This window comes from Saccostrea cucullata, unplaced genomic scaffold, assembly GCF_032062105.1.
Source record: "Saccostrea cucullata isolate Sc308-1 unplaced genomic scaffold, CSIRO_AGI_Scuc_v1 ctg68, whole genome shotgun sequence".
NCBI classification, from domain to species: Eukaryota; Metazoa; Mollusca; class Bivalvia; order Ostreida; family Ostreidae; genus Saccostrea; species Saccostrea cuccullata.
Genome location: NW_026939588.1, coordinates 272,691 through 289,485, shown reverse-complemented (window position 1 = coordinate 289,485; position 16,795 = coordinate 272,691). Strand labels below are relative to the sequence as shown.

Here is a 16,795-nt window from a genome sequence, read left to right as displayed (position 1 = left end):
GCATTTTAAACAAATTGCTTTCTTCATTTTCTTCTCTTGAAAAACATATTTCAGAGTTTAAAATAACAGTTATAAAAAACACCAATCAAACATCGGTAAAACAAATTAAATTCACTTTAACATCTCCCAAATACAATCTACGGGAATACTAGTAATTCGGCATATTTCACTTATTCCTTGATAATGTTGTTGTAGCAATAATATACAGTGGACCCTCATTTATCCGGACGCTTTGGTTCCCAGTCAATTTGTCCGGATATGTGAAGCATCCGGATATCTGATTCACCAGTTAAACAAGAAATAATAACATTTAAAAATTTCGTTCCGATGAAAAATCGTCCGGATACTGAAGCATCCGGATATCTGGCGTCCGGATATCTGAAGGTCCACTGTATAACTGTTTGTAGAAACCTTACTATTTAACAAATTACAAGAATACATATTTTGAGAAGAACTTGTTCACAAGCATGAAAAATACAATTCGCTGTGTTTTAATGTATATCTAGAGAGAATTTCGCCTGAAGTAGTAAATCGGTTGATTATGTCCCTCACTGCACGTGAAGTAACCGTTCCCAAGGGAGTCCCATGCCACGGCCTCACCCTTATGTTCTTTGACGTGGGACACAACCACGGGGCTAATGGTACTGAGAGCCGTCAGATAGTCCATGTTGTCCACTCTCCAGTAATATATTGTATCGTGGGTTCTAAGGAGCACCTCGCGGCCGTTGGGGGATATGTCTCCACCCACAGGGTCGTTGTGAGTTGTGGGGGGAATATTAAGGGTACTTGTGTTAGTTATCTGGTAAGTAGAACTGCTAAGAAAAGCCGAGGAAGGAATCATCCCGATCTGCCCGACACCACCATGAACCTTTGATATAAGAATCACATTTCCATTTGGATCGACCATTACTGTTTCGGTATCGAGAACATTCCAACTGCAAATAGAACATTTTTTTCTTTCTAATTTTTATACAACCGTAGATGTAATTTGGTACGGAGATGCACAGCTGCAGAACTGTAGCATTATTGCATATTTGTAACATTTTTGACCATAACGTAATTGTCAAAGATTAAAGTACAAAACAATATCACTACAATGCCGCTAAAAATTGCAAAAATAGAAACTATATAGAATTGAAGCATCACTAATTGAATAGAGGTATATAACTGTAGTTTATAACTTTTCCTTACTCGTAATGGAGGGTAACCATAGGGTTAAGATCTCCGTCCGTTAGTAACAGGGGTTCCTCTACTACGTAAATGTTCTTCACACTTCCGTCCCCTGCGTGGTCCCCAGTATCACCTACAAAAGACTTAAAATCATACTACATAGACAGAAGACTACAGCCATGCTATACAGACAGATGAATTTGACTTCAATCATTCAGTTACACAATAAATAAATTTTGTCAGCTTTCGGGGATAACATTGGAAAACTCTGTCAAATTATTCAATATTGTTCCGTTTTGAAAATTTCATGATGAATTACTGGGAGACACGCTCTACGGGAGTTTTACCTATGTATATACAGGATTTTGTGGGTGCATTAGGACAGACCCCCACGGCGATATCCTCCCAGTCATAATTCCTGGCGTGATTAATGTTCAGCTCAGCGAGGACGCGTCCGGAGTCTGCGTCCACAGCGAATATTCTAGACGAGTCCCCTTTGTCATTATGTGTGTATAGGACACTGGCGTGAATCCTGCTGGACGCCAGACCAGAGGCCTCTGTTACTCGGTGGTCACTGATATCTCCAACGTTGAGTCCATGACTGAAAACGGGGGCTGAAGAACGTATAAAACGTCCGTTAGAAGAATGCAAAAGGAATAAAGGTCAGCACCATTACCAGATTCATATGTCAATGAAATATACGGAGATAACGAACAGTTTTTAAGCTAAATAGTCCATTCAAACAGGAGCAGAGCAATGACAGACCTCTAAAAAATCAGAGGTGGGATCAGGTGTCATGGAGGAGTGGCATCTACTGCCGACCGGTCACAAACACCGTGTGCTCTTTGTCATAATCGAAAAATAAGTAAAAATCCGTCGACAATTCAGTGTAAATAATGTCCTTACGATTAGTATGAAACATCTCAGTCAGCATTTGACTCAATGATAGATTTTATTTGCTGACAACGTCATTGTATACACCAAAGAACGTACGAAATGAAGACTGTAAAAGAGACTGTTGATATCCTTGTCTCATCAACTTGTTTGTCAATACCGGTATCTTGCCTCGTTTTAGAAACTAACCCAGATATACTACTGCGTATCGAATCAACTAAGAAATATAAACACCATATAAAATCCTTACAAACAAAATGCCTGTTCCAGTGAATGATCTACTCTTAACTCCTCACTAAAATACTAACATCAGTGAAGGGGGAATTTCAGGATTACTGTGCATCAGTGATAAGTAATGAAAATCAGATATGGATACTTAAAAGTTCAAATGAACTTTTGAAAATTTTGAAGTCACAAAATTTTACCTAAATCAACAACTTAAAAGCTTATGACTTTTCAACTTTTTATGCTACTATTCCCCCTAACAGGTCCAACGACATTTCAACTTCAACAACCATCCCCACGATAAATTAAAATATTTACATCATTGTCAGCTGCATTTTCAATAAAAATGGAACTCGAATATTTACCTACTTTGTCACTGGTCATTTGCAAAATTATTTTGTGAAAAAAAACAAAAAACATTTTGATTGTACACACAGGTACTCTGTAGTTTATAATTAAAAGAAGCTTCAGAGTTCTGATTGACAATATATTAGGTTTTGGAGATCAGGCCTTCCAACAATCTATTGGCCGGAATTCATATGGGTGCCAATTCTGCCCCATTATTAGCCGACCTATCATATTGTATTTATATGAAGTATAATTCTTCAAAAACTTAAGCGTGAAAAGAAGAAAACATTTGCTGAGGCCTTCAACTCGACTTTTAAAAAATGAGCTGGCCTACTGTTAATCAACAACGGTTATTTCCATTCGAATATCGATATACGATATATTATTGTGAGCTTGAAATAAAATATACTACAAAGTCTGACACATCTGTTTCATATTTGGAAATTAACTAGAAAAAGTCGATGGCAATCTAACAACCAATTTTATGATAAACATGATGACTTTTTCCTTTTCAATCGTCAACTTCCCTTGCTTATTCAGCGATATACCTTCATCACCTGCATATGGGGTTATATCTCTCAGTTGATTTGATACGCAAGAGCATGCTCTACGTACGAATAATGTCTAAAATCAAGATAAGATATCGACAGACAGTTTGATGAAACGATTCTCGTTTAAAGTCATAATTATCGTAAGCTCTATAGTCGATATGTTAGCTACAATGACTTTGTCAGCAAATACATTATCAAATACTGTCAAACACTGACTGACGTTTTTATATCAATTTTTAGACCATTATTTACACATTGAATTGTCGACGGATCTTTCTTTATTTTCCGATCTGACAAGGAGTACTGGGAGGATGTGACTGGTCGACAGGGGATGCTCACTAATCCATGGCACATGATCCTATCTTGATGTTTTAGAGGTCCGTATTTGCTCTGCTCCTGATTTTTATTGTTTGAATGGGCTTTTGAGCTCAAATACTGTTCGTATCTTTACATATTTCATCCATGTGATAAAGGTACATGTATATTGCTGCATAAGTGTCACTGTGGAAGGTTAACAATTGTAAAGTTAAAGTCATTACGTCTATCAGGATAGAGCTTGGTTGTTGGATTACCATTAACGTCTTTTACAAGTAAAATATCCAAACATAAAACAGATTTGTCAGACTTTGTGGTCTGGTGTCAGACCCTGTGATTTTAATTTCAAACTCACTGTGATATATCGTGTCCACATATGAATGGACATAACCATTGTTAATTGACAATACGTCGTTGATACTTAGTATATCTAAATGTCGAATTGAAGCTAACAGGAAGTGTTTTCTTTGTTCCATGTCAATTAATCTCATTAAATTGAGATTTCCAAGATCCGCGCCATGTACTCTCTGCGCAGTGTGAATAGAAAATAGTTATAAAGCAAAACTGTGGAAGTGGACAGAAAAAAAATGTTCAGTATCTTTGAATTTTAAGCAACAAGGGACTTCTTTGAGAGGATCGGCATTCTAACCTGTATGAATAGGCTGCAGTAAGGATCCCACCAAAAGAGATAACACCAAAGTCGTGACCATGTCCTCAGAGACCGATAGGTATACTATAGTGATACAATTTATCCCAACTTTATTTATACATGCGTGAAATCTTAGGCTCTAAACCTAATCTAATCACCTGAGAAAGATTTCAGAATTTTCATTAGTGATAAATATGATTTTTTAAAAAAAAAAAAAAAACTTTTTTCAATCTTAGAAATTCCGTTTGCTAATTTTAATGTTATCTAACATGTACTTTCACCAGATTTCTTCAGATTAGAAAAGATGATTTCAAGCCTATTGTCTTGTATCTTGTTTTTGTTTAAGTACCCTTAAATGACATATGCAGTGTACATGTTAAAAATCCTTGTACCATCACCTTATCTGCCTAGTTTTAGAATGAAATATATGGTGATAACCAACAGTATTCAAACGTTCATAAAACAATACAAAATTGGAGCAGAGCAAACAAGGACCTCCAAAACATCAGATGTTGTATCAGGTGCCATGATGGAGAGAGCATTCCCTGCCGACAGGTCACAGGCACCGTGTGCTCTTTGACGATCTGGAAAATCCGTCGACAGTTCCGTGTGTTAATAATGGCCTAACAATTAGTATGAAAATCATCAGTCAAAATTTGACCTATTGGTAGTTTGTATTTGCTGACAAGGTCATATTGTATTGACCATAGCACTTACGAAATGATGACTTTAAACGAGACTGTTGATATTCTTGTTTCAGTAATTTGTTTATCAATAATTTACCTCGTTTTAGAAATTGTTCATACATAGATCATTTGTACGTAAAGCATGTTCTTGCGTATAGAATCAACTGAGATATATATCAACCCCGTAAGCAGGTGATGAAGCTAGGTATATTGCTGCATAAGTAAGGGAAGTTGAGGACACTGACACATCTGTTCCATGTTTGGATATTTTATATGAGAAAGATATTGATGGCAAATTGACAACTAGCTTTTTGTAAACGTGATGACAAAGACTGATAAGTCATAACATATCGTCAAAGACTCTAAGTCCATTATTTATGAAGCAATATACAATGTACATGGAGTTTATATCTCACAGGTTTTGATACGCAAGATCATGATACAAAAGAACTACTTTTATTGTCAATTAACAATGGCAATTTCCATTCTTATATTCATACGATATATCCCGGTGAGCTTGAAATAAAATATACACAACAGTTTCTTCAATTTCGAGTGCAATCTTCCTATCAAAGGAAAGTAGGAATAAAACTAAATGTGGTTAATTTTCAACACGTCCTCATTATATCTGAACAAAGAAATGATTTCCACATCAAGAGTCTTTTTCTTCAAAAATACTGATACACTTGTATTTTGAATAAATTGTTAAATTAATTAAAGGGCGTTTAATTTCTTGAATATAAATTATATCGGAAAATAAATGCAGGGTATAAAAAAAATTATGACAAATACTAAAACGGATGCTGTTCAATAAAATATCAATAATTATAAAAAGTTTAGTAATGTACTTCTTTTTTTTCTCGTAAAAATATATATAAAGATCTGGAATTTTGCTAAAACTTCGAGGTGTGGGATTTTGACCATTTATTTTATAAATGATTGAAAATCCTTGCATGTCTTCACCTTTTATCATATAAATATATGTGTTGAATATACATGTAACCTTACACACGTGAAAACTGTATATATCACTATCTAAATGTCGTTTCTACACAAATGATATCGAAATGTCAAGGTAAATGTACATGGAATCTATAAGCACATCAAGTACACATATTGTCTGAATCGTTATGGAATGGAATGATTTTGTCGAAAATACGCCCTCTTTAAAAACCTTGAAAACAAGTGCAATTATAATTCTATAATAATAAGACAGAAAATAGGAATCTTATAGACTCTAGAGTACTGAGATAACGTATTAGTATAGTGCATTAATTGTTTCATAAATAATGAACATTGAGTATTAAAATACCTTATATGTAGTAAACCGAAAAATAATAAAAAGTGCATCGGATGCAGCAGACTCAGAAAGCTTTTCTAAAACGTACTCTTATAGAATCAGCTAACTGAAAGTGTATTGATACAGTTAATGTCGTGTATCGATTTGAAGCTAATTAAAATCGTATCATAGAATTAGACAATTAATTAATTGTATATTGATAGTCAACATGTTAGACAATCAATTGTATATAAATACAGATCATCCATAGTGTATTTAGCTAGGTATCCTGACAGTAAATTCAGTGTTTTTGATTGAGCTTACCTGTGTAATCGAGTGAAATTTTATATGTTTTTAATAAATTTTATTTTTCAGGTATTTTCTTTGATTTAATTATCATTTTCAGAGTTTAAATTGAAATATGTAAATAAAGATTTATTTCATTCAAACTATAAATTAAAGTATGTGTTTTGTTATTTTATCATTTATGAAGTCTTACAGGTAAAGTATTTAGTTATCTTTTGGGTTTACCTGTAGATTTGTAGTTATTTATAGATCTGGTTAGATAGTGGTCATTCTGGATTGGTCAGGTGATTTTTAGGAGGGAATTCTATTCTTGTTTTTCATGCCCAAGCATTCTGATGGGTGTGTATGTTCTGAGACATTTTTAGAAGTTTTGGTTTGATCAGTACTTGATATTCCTAGTTTGAAATAAGTATGGACTGAGATTATTCCATTACCAGAACTCGAACCATAATATTGAGACAGCTATAGACAGCTGAGTTTTTGTGTATAGCAGACCTTTGCACCTCATGGGAGGTAAGGTTGATTGTGTGTTGGTAGAAAAATGAACACAGCATCATTTTTAAATATTGATGAAGTATAAGCTATTTTTGAAAGTATTTAAACTCATTTTTTTATTTGTTCAATTCATGTAATTTGAGAGTTTTGCATGAGGTTATCTGTTATTTAAAATTTACCTAGTTTGTGTTCATCAGAAACTATGAATATTCTAAGCTTATTAATAATGAGTTGTATGACAAACATTGTTGTTAAAAAGGATAATAGTTTACATTGGAAATTTTGGTTTTATTTTATGTTAAAACTGCTTTGCTTGTGAAAATTTGCATGCAGAGTTATTGTTCTTGTATTTATAATTTTAATACGTAATTACAGGGTCATCTATCTTTACCATAATGGGCAATAGTCTACCATCACAATAAACCCACGTATTATAAACCAGATGGAATGTGTTTGAGTTGTTGCTTATTTCCACCCGGTTTCAATGGCGCCCAGCGGAATTGTGATTACTTGGTGTGACAACGCCCATTTTTCATTTCCGGAAACATCAGTTCCACAGTGAAAATTCTACGACTTCCTTATCTGTGTTTACTTCCGGTTGTGATTTAGTACACGTGAAAGACTACGATTTTCCACTGGACAGCTGATTGAGGTTTGAAAATAAAACTTTTTGACTTGTTTCATTCTACAGCAGTTATATTTCTTTACAAGTTGACATGTTCCTGTTATTCGCGGACAATTATTTCTGTTTGTGAAGCTGTATGAAACATTTATTTGCAGTAGTGACAGTCCTAGGAAACATGCGCTCAAATTAGACTTGATTTGTTTACAATTTTGCTTTTCTCAAAGTGAATATTTCTGACTCTTTTCGAAACAAATTTTGATTATTTTTTTTCAGGGATTTCAGCAGTATTTGTGCTTATTTTTCATTGAATTGAATTTATTTTGTTTATTTATCTTTATTGATTACTTGTGTCTGTCGTTGGTACTTTATACTTATATACACATACAGACATACATTTACTACAAGGTCAAGGTTACCGGATCCGGAAGTGAGGGTAGTTAGTGTAAACAAATCTTGAAACTTTTATTTTCTTTGTGTTTACATATTTCTTTTTTCAGTTTGTGCATTTATTTTTTTTTAATTTAGGAAGTTATTTTTTTCCTCCATATTATTTTGAAAGTATACATATATCCCATTTAATTTAAAGTTATTTAAATTTTTATTTGATATTTCAATTTCAGTTTAGATAATTTGACATAAATAACTAAAGATAATTAACATTACATTTACGTCAGGAATTTTGAATCAAAAATACTGAAATCTCAGTTCAAAAATAAATTGTTAGATAAAAGATAGGAGAGCCGCTTAATCATACAATACCTCTCACCCAACATCTTCCATCTCGTAAAAAATTGAGTTTTAATTTACAAAGCTCATTTTTATAAGTCATTATATACATATACCCGGTACTAATACATACTTAGGCCTGTCGTTCCGTAAGGAACATAGGCCATTGACGACAGTCCTCCAACTAACTCGATTCTGAGATGCTTTCATTGCATCCTGCCAGGTTGTATCCTGCATGTGCCTTTAACTCTGACTCCGAGTCACGTCTCCGTGTATTTCTTAGATGTCCTTTTTTTCTTTTACCCTGTGGGTTCCAAGTCAGGTCCTGGTGTATGATGCTGGACGGTGAATTCCTTAGCGTGTGTCCAATCCAGGCCCACTTCCTCTGTCTTATTTGTACGTCCATTTGTCCCTGTCCTGCTCTCTTCCATAGTTCTTCATTTGAGATCCTTTCAGGTCATCGGGTGAGGAAGATGCGCCTGAGGCAAAAGTTGTAAAATGTCTGGATCTTCTGTAGGGTTGCTTTGTTCAACCTCCAACTAACCTCCAACCTCTGCATCTAACAATAGGACGGACTTTACATTGAAGCTGAGGATACGTTGTTCGGCGGTAATGCGGGTGTTCTTTGAGGCCCAGATGTTCTAGATCTTTACCGAGGTCCCATGTCGCAGTAGGTGCTGGCACGCAAAGGACCCCTCATTACATGATTAATGGGCGTAAGTGCCGAGTATATGACAAAATTTGCAGCTCTCTACCGGTAAGTGGTGGAGTATCCAAATGAGTGAAAAATTATCGAGAGGGACGTTAAACAACATACAATCAACAATCAATCATGTTAATTTTGAAACACGTTTCTGTCGATGGTTTTGCAAGGCGAGTTGTTTTATCCTGCATGTGACTGTGGTTGTGTGAAAGGAGAGCCAGGTCATCGGCAAAATCAAGATCAGCGAGTTGCGTCAAGAGTGTCCACTGTATACCATTCTTCCTGCCTGATGTGGTAATCCTAATGATCCAACGCAGTCCTTGAGACTGACTGCAGTAGTGTTATTGCTGATGAAAAGAAGGACTGCTGATGACCCTGAATTCTGGAGTAAGGGAGCAAGAACCTGATGTTATGACCAGGAGAATAAGAAATGGGGACAGCAAGCATCCTTGTCGAACTCCTGTCTTGACCTCGAAACTCTCAGACATCTGGCCACTATGCATGGGCAAGCCTGCATATCATGCCTTGGTCGGTGTTTCGAATCAGAGAGACGAGCTTCTCTGGTACTCCAAATTACCTCAGTATCCATCTCTCGGTCCGCGCTGTCGAATGCTTTCTCAAAGTCGATGAAGTTGACATAGAGGGGGAACCTCCACTCCAGTGATTGTTCTATGAAGATGCACAGACTGGCTATCTGGTCAACACATCTTTTGACTCTAAAACCAGCCTACTAGTCATGGGCATTGGATTCACTGCTTCTTACGTTTTCTCGAGAATTATTCTGTTTAGGAGCTTGCCAGGCACTGACAGGAGCATGACTTCCTCTGTAATTACTGCAGTGCCTCAGATCTCCCTTCTTTGGCAGCTTAAAAAGGATGCCTTCTTTCCATTCCTCCGGAATGTTCTCTTCTTCCCAGATCTTATTGTTCAAGAGGTTGTATAGGGTGTTAACGGCTGTCTCTGTATCAGCTTTGATGGCTTCTCTTGATATCTGATCAGGCCCTGTCGCTTTTCCATTCTAAAGTTTGTTATTTGCTCTCCTGATCTGACTTTGTTGGCTTGTCGCAGTTGATAGGGAGGTCTGTATCGGAAGTGTTTCTGGTGTTGGTCTATTTAATAGCTCTCCAGAGTGTTCTACCCACTTCTTCAGGTGTTCATCTGTTGTTGTGAGAGCCACTGAGAGGTTTTCCGTTCTTGTCCTTCACTGGCTTGTCTGTCTGCTGGCACTAGTTGGAGAGCTACTCTGTGATTATATACAGTTCTTTCAAGTTACCTTATCCTGCTGCTTCTTCAGCTTGTTTGGACAGGTTGTCGATGTGATCTCATTTATCTTTCCTGATGCTTTTCTTAACCTCTTTATCTGTAGTGTGTAGTCCTCTTGAGCTTTTGTTTTGGCTGTTCGATCTTGTCTTGGTTGTTTTCAGCACTGGTTTCTTTTCCTTCCTATCATCCAGTTTCCTCATGGTATAGAGAGATCCAATTCCTCCTATTACAAGCTGGTTGAGGAAACATAGTTCTGCAAATCTCTCACCGTTGGCATTCATGTAGCCCAGTCCTTGTGTGCCCATGACTGCATTGTAGCTAGTGTTGTCAGTTCCAATTTTGGCATTGAAATCACCAATAAGTATTGTCATGTCTTTCTTTCCTGTTTTATCCAAGACTGCCTGCAGTTTCTGGTAAAATGTGTATTTCTTTTCCTTGTCAGCACCATTTGTGGGGGCGTAACATTGTATGATATTCATTTTGATCTTAAATTTCTTGGTGTTAAACTTGGCTGTCATTATCCGGGTGTTGATAGGTTAAATTCCCATCCAATAAGAGAACGTTGAGCTTCCAGGGATAACATCAGGCCTATACATTCGGTGTGGTGGGCTAGCTCCCTCCTCGGTGTGTCCTGAATACAACAGTGTTTCCCCGGTGGTTAGCCTCAGCTGTCCTGTCTGTAGCCACCTTGTCTCACTTAGTCCTAGGAGACAGATGTTGTAGTGCTTCATCTCCTTTGCCACCTGTGCTGTTCTTCCTGCTTCATACATTGTTCTGATTTGATCCACGTTGCAAATCTGATGGTTTTCCTGGTTGTCAGAAAGGGAGTCAGCTCTGCAGTTTTCTTTCGGCTTTCATTGCACAACATCATAGTTCCCCTTGAAGTAGACCCAATCTGACCCAGGTTATGTAGGTTTTGGCATGTCATTGTTGCTTCTGTAATTTGAGGCTGTTTTATATAAGGCAAGGTTGTTGACCATATGCAGACTTCTAGTAACCTCTAGGAAAGATGGTCTGATTTTGGATCGAGTTTCTTTCCTAGACTGCTTTCCTTCCCTGCATAGGCGTCGGAACCGGGAGGGGGGGGGCTTACCCCCCTCCACTTTTTTTTGTTGCAAAAATAGACATTAAAGTTAAACTTGTTGGATGTAATTGGTGTCCATAGATTGGATTTACCTTTTTGGCTTTGTTGTAGCACCGCTTTCTCTTTTTTGATAGTCTTTTCACTTTCCGGTTGATCCACACCTGGTTAAATCTTTCACTAATGACTTTTGATGGTACATGTTTCTCCATGGATATTGATCACTATTTGTGAAGTTATATCCAAAGGATGTTTCCTTCACCTTTCTCTTTATATGGAATTCCTCGCAAGGCAGCGGAGGTTTGGAATCAGTTTCCCTTATATCTTAGATGGTTTCTATATATTTGGCTTTGCTGAGGGTGTCTATATATGCGATTGTATCATGGTCGCTTATACCTGGTATACCTACACACCTGTGCACTAGGTTAGGACGATTTGTTAAAAAAATTTCTAAAGTTACTTCGTCTCTAGGTGGAAAGTTAATAATTTGATGGAGTCCTGTGTCTGATTTTGTATGGTTGTCAGGGGCTTTTTGAGGCCCAGGCATAAGGAGCATTTTTTAGACAATAAGAGCTTTTCTCCATTGCCATCCCTTTGCTATGACAACCTTTGGAACCAAGTCATTAGATACATCTATCATAAATGGTTTAATTTTGGCGGTATGTCAATAGGAAAATTGGCTCCGATGCCTGCATTTTGGGAATGACACGGGGGATATCATCAGTATAGAAGTACACAAGTGCTGTATTATAAGAGATAAATCAATTGGTACATGGACTAATCAAGTATTATCTTGTCTGTGACTGTATAATGAGTAAGATCACTGTACAGCGTTGCGATCAAAACACACAAGAAGTCTTAACAATTTAGATCGGGTTCGTTGTATCAATATATTCTACTTTCGTTTTTCTTGTTTGTGAAAAAATGTCAGAAAAACATGTGGCGTAATGTATCTTTTGTAGAAAGAATAGAACTTGATTTTTCGGGAAATTTATTTAACCATGCAATTGTTCTTGGTGATGTAGATAATGATCAGGTAAACATGTACAGATAAAGATATCTGAACACGGGTTTATAAATGCTCAATGAGTGATCACACACCGTGATATCCAGGGTCTTCGTTTATAAAATTCATATTGATATATAAAAAAATACCTTTTATGTGCCTGTAATTGAAGGTTTGGGGGTATATAATTTTTGTCCTTTTTGGCCATCTGTCTGTCAGTCTGTCTGCATAAATTTTAACCTTGCCCAAAGCTTTTGAGTGGGTGGGGCTGTATGTCTTTCATATTTCACAGGTGTATTTCTTGTTACAAGACCTTTGGGTACCACCAAATTTGAACTGTTGACTTTGACGTTTGACCCACTTTTACAAAAAAAATGGAGTTTGACCTGAATATGAGAAATTCCAACTCTCGCAATTAGCTTCCATATGTGGGAGGGGGGATCAGCTAGTGTTTTACAAACACATCTTGTTTAATATATCAGTAGAATCATAGATATTTATAAACAAAGATTATAGTACCTGTGTTCATTGCAGTTTTATTTTAATTGACCCAAAACTGTAGTATTGAAAGATGTGAAATGAGAAAACAAAAAGGACGTATGAAAAACAGGCCACATTTAGGACATGTCTTCAAAGAGTTTAGAACTTGATATTTAAAATCTGTACAACATTGGTTTTTACAGGGACACGAGTTAGTTGTTGGCAATACAGATGGAGAACTGGCCATTTTTAAGGGAACCTCAAGATCTCCATGGAAGAGGTGTTCTGGTCTTGGAATGGTGCACTTCACTTTTTTTTTTAATTTTCATAGTACAATCATGTATATAATTACCTTGAAGGCTTAGCCAAGTTCAGTACAATCATTTAGAGAGAATAAAATTTGTATCTAAAGACAATTTAAGCATGATGTTATCTTTCAATCTGTCCATTCACTTGTTCCATCATAAATGTATACTCGCATATTTTATACTAAGTAGTGTGCTTTAAATTTCATTTCTGACATAGGGTCTAATTTCAAGATGGCAGTGCAAGTATTAAATAATATGTTTTGTTATTGCAGATAACATGCATAGGAGTTGGAGATGTATTCAATAAAGGAAAGGTAAAAAAAAGAGTAATTAGGTGGTAAAGATACAATATATTACCGTATCAGTGGAAATTTTAGCGAGACGCAAATTTAGCGATAAGTCCTTAAAAACTTGTATTTTATTTTTAATGAGAAGTAATTTTGCCAAAATTAAATCCTCGCTAAAAATTCTGCTTATACGGTATTTTGTAGAAGATGAATTTGAAACTAATTTTTATAGGAAAACCTACAACAGTTACATTACTTGAAATTAAATGCACACACATTGTGTAAATGTTTCAGAATGTATTGGTTGTGCTGACAGCAGAAGGGTGGTGTAATATATTTGATATCAAGTCTGAGCCTGCTACAGATGTAAGTCATAATATAACAGTGTACAGAGTAGCATCACAGCCATGGCAAATGTTCCTTGTTTTCAGTTTACATGGAATGTCAAGCATGATTTAATAAAAACAGATTGCTTTTGACAAGCTTCACTTGTAATGTAAAGGCAGAAAAGTTTGAATTGTACAAAGATTCCCTTTTATTATATGGAAGACCTGCTTATTACAGACTACTAAAGATCCGGACACAGTTGGGGAGAATATAACCCCCTCCTTTACTCAGCACCTCCCAGCCAACGGTAAAGTTCTACTGATAGAGGACGTTGGTGAGTCATCAAATATTATATTTACATATAATACATAAATGTCACTGTCAGTGCGTAATGAAAATACTCTTGGATGAAAATTAAAATTTGCATACCATACTCTTCTGTATTTTTATCAGTCTGATCATTTCAGGGAATTTCACAGGAAAAAAAGTAACCATAGAACAGAGCAAAAAAAAAATATTGAAGATTTCAAGTCAAACTGAAATGCAGAACACATCAGTTATTTTCTTCTGGTAACAATTAATGAGAATCATTATATTTGTGTGGCATTTCTAGATGGGGATGGTAAGGTTGAGCTGACAGTGGCGTATTCTGATCGTGTGGTGCGGTGTTTCCGATGGAGCACCGTGCAGGATCCAGAGACAGAAATCATCTCAGATAACCTGATACAGACTCAGAAATGGCAGCTAGCGGGACAGGTCTAGCTCTCCTCTTCTCTCTTTCTCTCTCAGAAATGACTTAACATTTTGTAAGAAATGTAATGGTTTCTATAAAAAAATATAAAAAATTCTAATGTAAATTTATCAGGAAAATGTCTACTATAATTGATAAGAAAGGCAATCAATCTGTGATTGTATTTTTTTAGATTAGTTCTCTGACCGTGAATTTTACAGAAGATGGACATCCAGAACTTCTGGTTGCTCAGCCTGGAGGAGACTATGTAACAATGACCTTTAAACAGGGGTCAGAAATCGACCTCTCTGGTAATGAAGGGTATGTGGATTCGTCAATAGATATTGAAATTATTAATGAATGAAAAAAAAAACAATTAAGTTTTGAATGTAACACATCCAATGTAAATGAGACACAAACATATGTGTCAAATATATCTGATTGTCATAAAAAATTAATTTTACAAAACTGCAGCATTCATGAAAGAAACTCCATGAGTCATGAATATTTGCATTACATTGTATTTATAAAATGGATTGTCACAAGATAAATGTCATGTTATGATACATATATCAGAGAGATTTTGTGACAGGTATAATGAGGAAGTATTGAAGTCTGATCAGAGGGCGAACCAGACGGTATCTACAGAAATCCTGGGTGGAATTTCCAAACAGAGAACAAAACAGCCGGGGACCTACTACGCCATCTGTACCCTGGATGGTCAGTCTGATTTCTTTCACAAAAATAGCTGAACATGTGGTGATAATAAAATTTACATGTATGTTAATTGTCCATTATGAATTTTTGTTTACAGGTAACTTACTATTAGTGGAGAAGAAACAAATTCTCTGGTCTCTACAAGTTGATCATCAGCTGTTCTCACTGAAGAAGTTGGATGTCACAGTTAAGTCAATTTTCCTGTTAATTAGATACAGTATAACTTTGCATTCTACTTATACTCTGTTTACTTTCCACCAGAGAGTTAATTTAACAACTGCTATTTGATGTGTTGACAGGGTAATGGTAAAGAAGAGGTGGTTTGTTGTTCCTGGGATGGTCAGACATACATAGTCAATCACAACAGAGCCGTCGTTAGATATCAATTCCAGGAGAACGTCACCGCCTTCACAGCAGGTAAGTCAGACGTACATTGTCAATCACAACAGAGCCGTCGTTAGATATCAATTCCAGGAGAATGTCACCGCCTTCACGGCAGGTAAGACAGACGTACATAGTCAATCACAACAGAGTGGTTGTTAGATATCAATTCCAGGAGAATGTCACCGCCTTCATGGCAGGTTTGTAAATTGAAATGGCCCACTTCTCTTTTATTCAGCTATCATAGCTACATGAAATCACAGCCAGTTTAAAAATTTAAAATCAATGCCCCTTCCCCTCCTCTCTTCAGCTATTCCATATACATGAGATTATAGTAATTTTTAAAAAATATGATGAAAAGTTATAGTGAAAAGACTCTTCTACATTGTAGGCCAGAATACTGTAATTTAGCTGGCTGTTAGGTGATTTTATCATTATTACACATTTGGCTAGTTATCGATATTAATTGTAAGTATGTTTTGTGTTATAGGGCTTTATGGAGGAGACAACAACCCTAGCTTTGTGTATGCTACCTATAACAATAAGATTTACATCTACAACAACATACAGCTGCCCCAGGTGGAGTCTACTAATCTAATAGAAGTGATGGAGAGACGAGAGAACACGCAGGAACTGTTAGAAAAGATCGGATTACAGGGTAGGTAAAGTCACGGAATCAAATTCGTAGAAATTATTTAAGTGTTCTTAGAAGAGTAAAATTTAATTAATTGGTTTAAAACATTTGTTCACAAGTACTATTACCCTGCTACCTACTTTACTATAATTTGTAGATCCACATCCAAGTCAGCTACGAGATTTATACCATTGGTTGTTGTATGGATGGAGGGGCTACACCTGAAATTGACATTGCCTTTAATACTTAGAAGAGAGCTATATGACTTAGGTGTGATGATAAAAAGACCCAGGTGTTTTCCTTTGACCAGCAGATAGCAGTCAAAAGGATTCCTACACATATCTATTATTTTACTTTAGATGCTATAAAATCACTAATTTTTGTGGGATTTGAAGAAAAATTTCTTGTTGCTAAGATTTGATTTGGTGACTGTAAAGTGTAGAGGTGGTATTCATTTACATTTCTAAGAGGACACGAGTTTGTAGGTCTCTGCATTCCATGGAAGCAACAAAAATCAACAGGCGTATTGAAATGATTCACATGTAGTTTGATCTCAACTTTTGAAAGTTCTTCCTTTGTTGATAACATAATGTAGCTGTTTATTCAATA

The 16,795-nt window shown here is 36.1% G+C and overlaps 2 protein-coding genes across 2 annotated transcripts; one reads left to right on the top strand and one right to left on the bottom strand.

Moving 5' to 3' along the window:
* Positions 1-466: 466 nt before the first annotated feature.
* LOC134253405 (uncharacterized) lies at positions 467-4,222 on the bottom strand. Its single transcript, XM_062735930.1, has 4 exons — positions 4,153-4,222; positions 1,518-1,784; positions 1,192-1,303; positions 467-935 (listed from the first exon to the last, which is right to left on the bottom strand). The coding sequence occupies exons 1-4, from the start codon at positions 4,211-4,213 to the stop codon at positions 503-505; spliced, it is 873 nt and encodes a 290-aa protein (XP_062591914.1). The 5' UTR covers positions 4,214-4,222; the 3' UTR covers positions 467-502.
* A 7,995-nt stretch (positions 4,223-12,217) lies between these two features.
* On the top strand, positions 12,218-16,793 carry LOC134253382 (KICSTOR complex protein ITFG2-like). Its single transcript, XM_062735903.1, has 12 exons — positions 12,218-12,352; positions 13,006-13,101; positions 13,383-13,424; positions 13,692-13,763; positions 13,962-14,058; positions 14,338-14,480; positions 14,648-14,775; positions 15,047-15,174; positions 15,269-15,357; positions 15,471-15,588; positions 16,043-16,210; positions 16,344-16,793. The coding sequence occupies exons 1-12, from the start codon at positions 12,254-12,256 to the stop codon at positions 16,409-16,411; spliced, it is 1,248 nt and encodes a 415-aa protein (XP_062591887.1). The 5' UTR covers positions 12,218-12,253; the 3' UTR covers positions 16,412-16,793.
* The last annotated feature ends 2 nt before the right edge of the window (positions 16,794-16,795 follow it).

What these genes read in the sequence shown, in the direction of transcription:
- LOC134253405 (XM_062735930.1), bottom strand. Translation starts at nt 4,213, where the DNA reads ATGGTCACGACTTTGGTGTTATCTCTTTTGGTGGGATCCTTACTGCAG. An exon ending in ACTGCAGCCTATTCATACAG is followed by an intron (nt 1,785 to 4,152) that starts GTTAGAATGCCG and finishes TACGTTCTTCAG; the next exon opens with CCCCCGTTTTCAGTCATGGA. An exon ending in ATGGTTACCCTCCATTACGA is followed by an intron (nt 936 to 1,191) that starts GTAAGGAAAAGT and finishes TTCTATTTGCAG; the next exon opens with TTGGAATGTTCTCGATACCG.
- LOC134253382 (XM_062735903.1), top strand. Translation starts at nt 12,254, where the DNA reads ATGTGGCGTAATGTATCTTTTGTAGAAAGAATAGAACTTGATTTTTCG. An exon ending in AATGGCAGCTAGCGGGACAG is followed by an intron (nt 14,481 to 14,647) that starts GTCTAGCTCTCC and finishes GTATTTTTTTAG; the next exon opens with ATTAGTTCTCTGACCGTGAA. An exon ending in CGTCACCGCCTTCACAGCAG is followed by an intron (nt 15,589 to 16,042) that starts GTAAGTCAGACG and finishes TTTGTGTTATAG; the next exon opens with GGCTTTATGGAGGAGACAAC.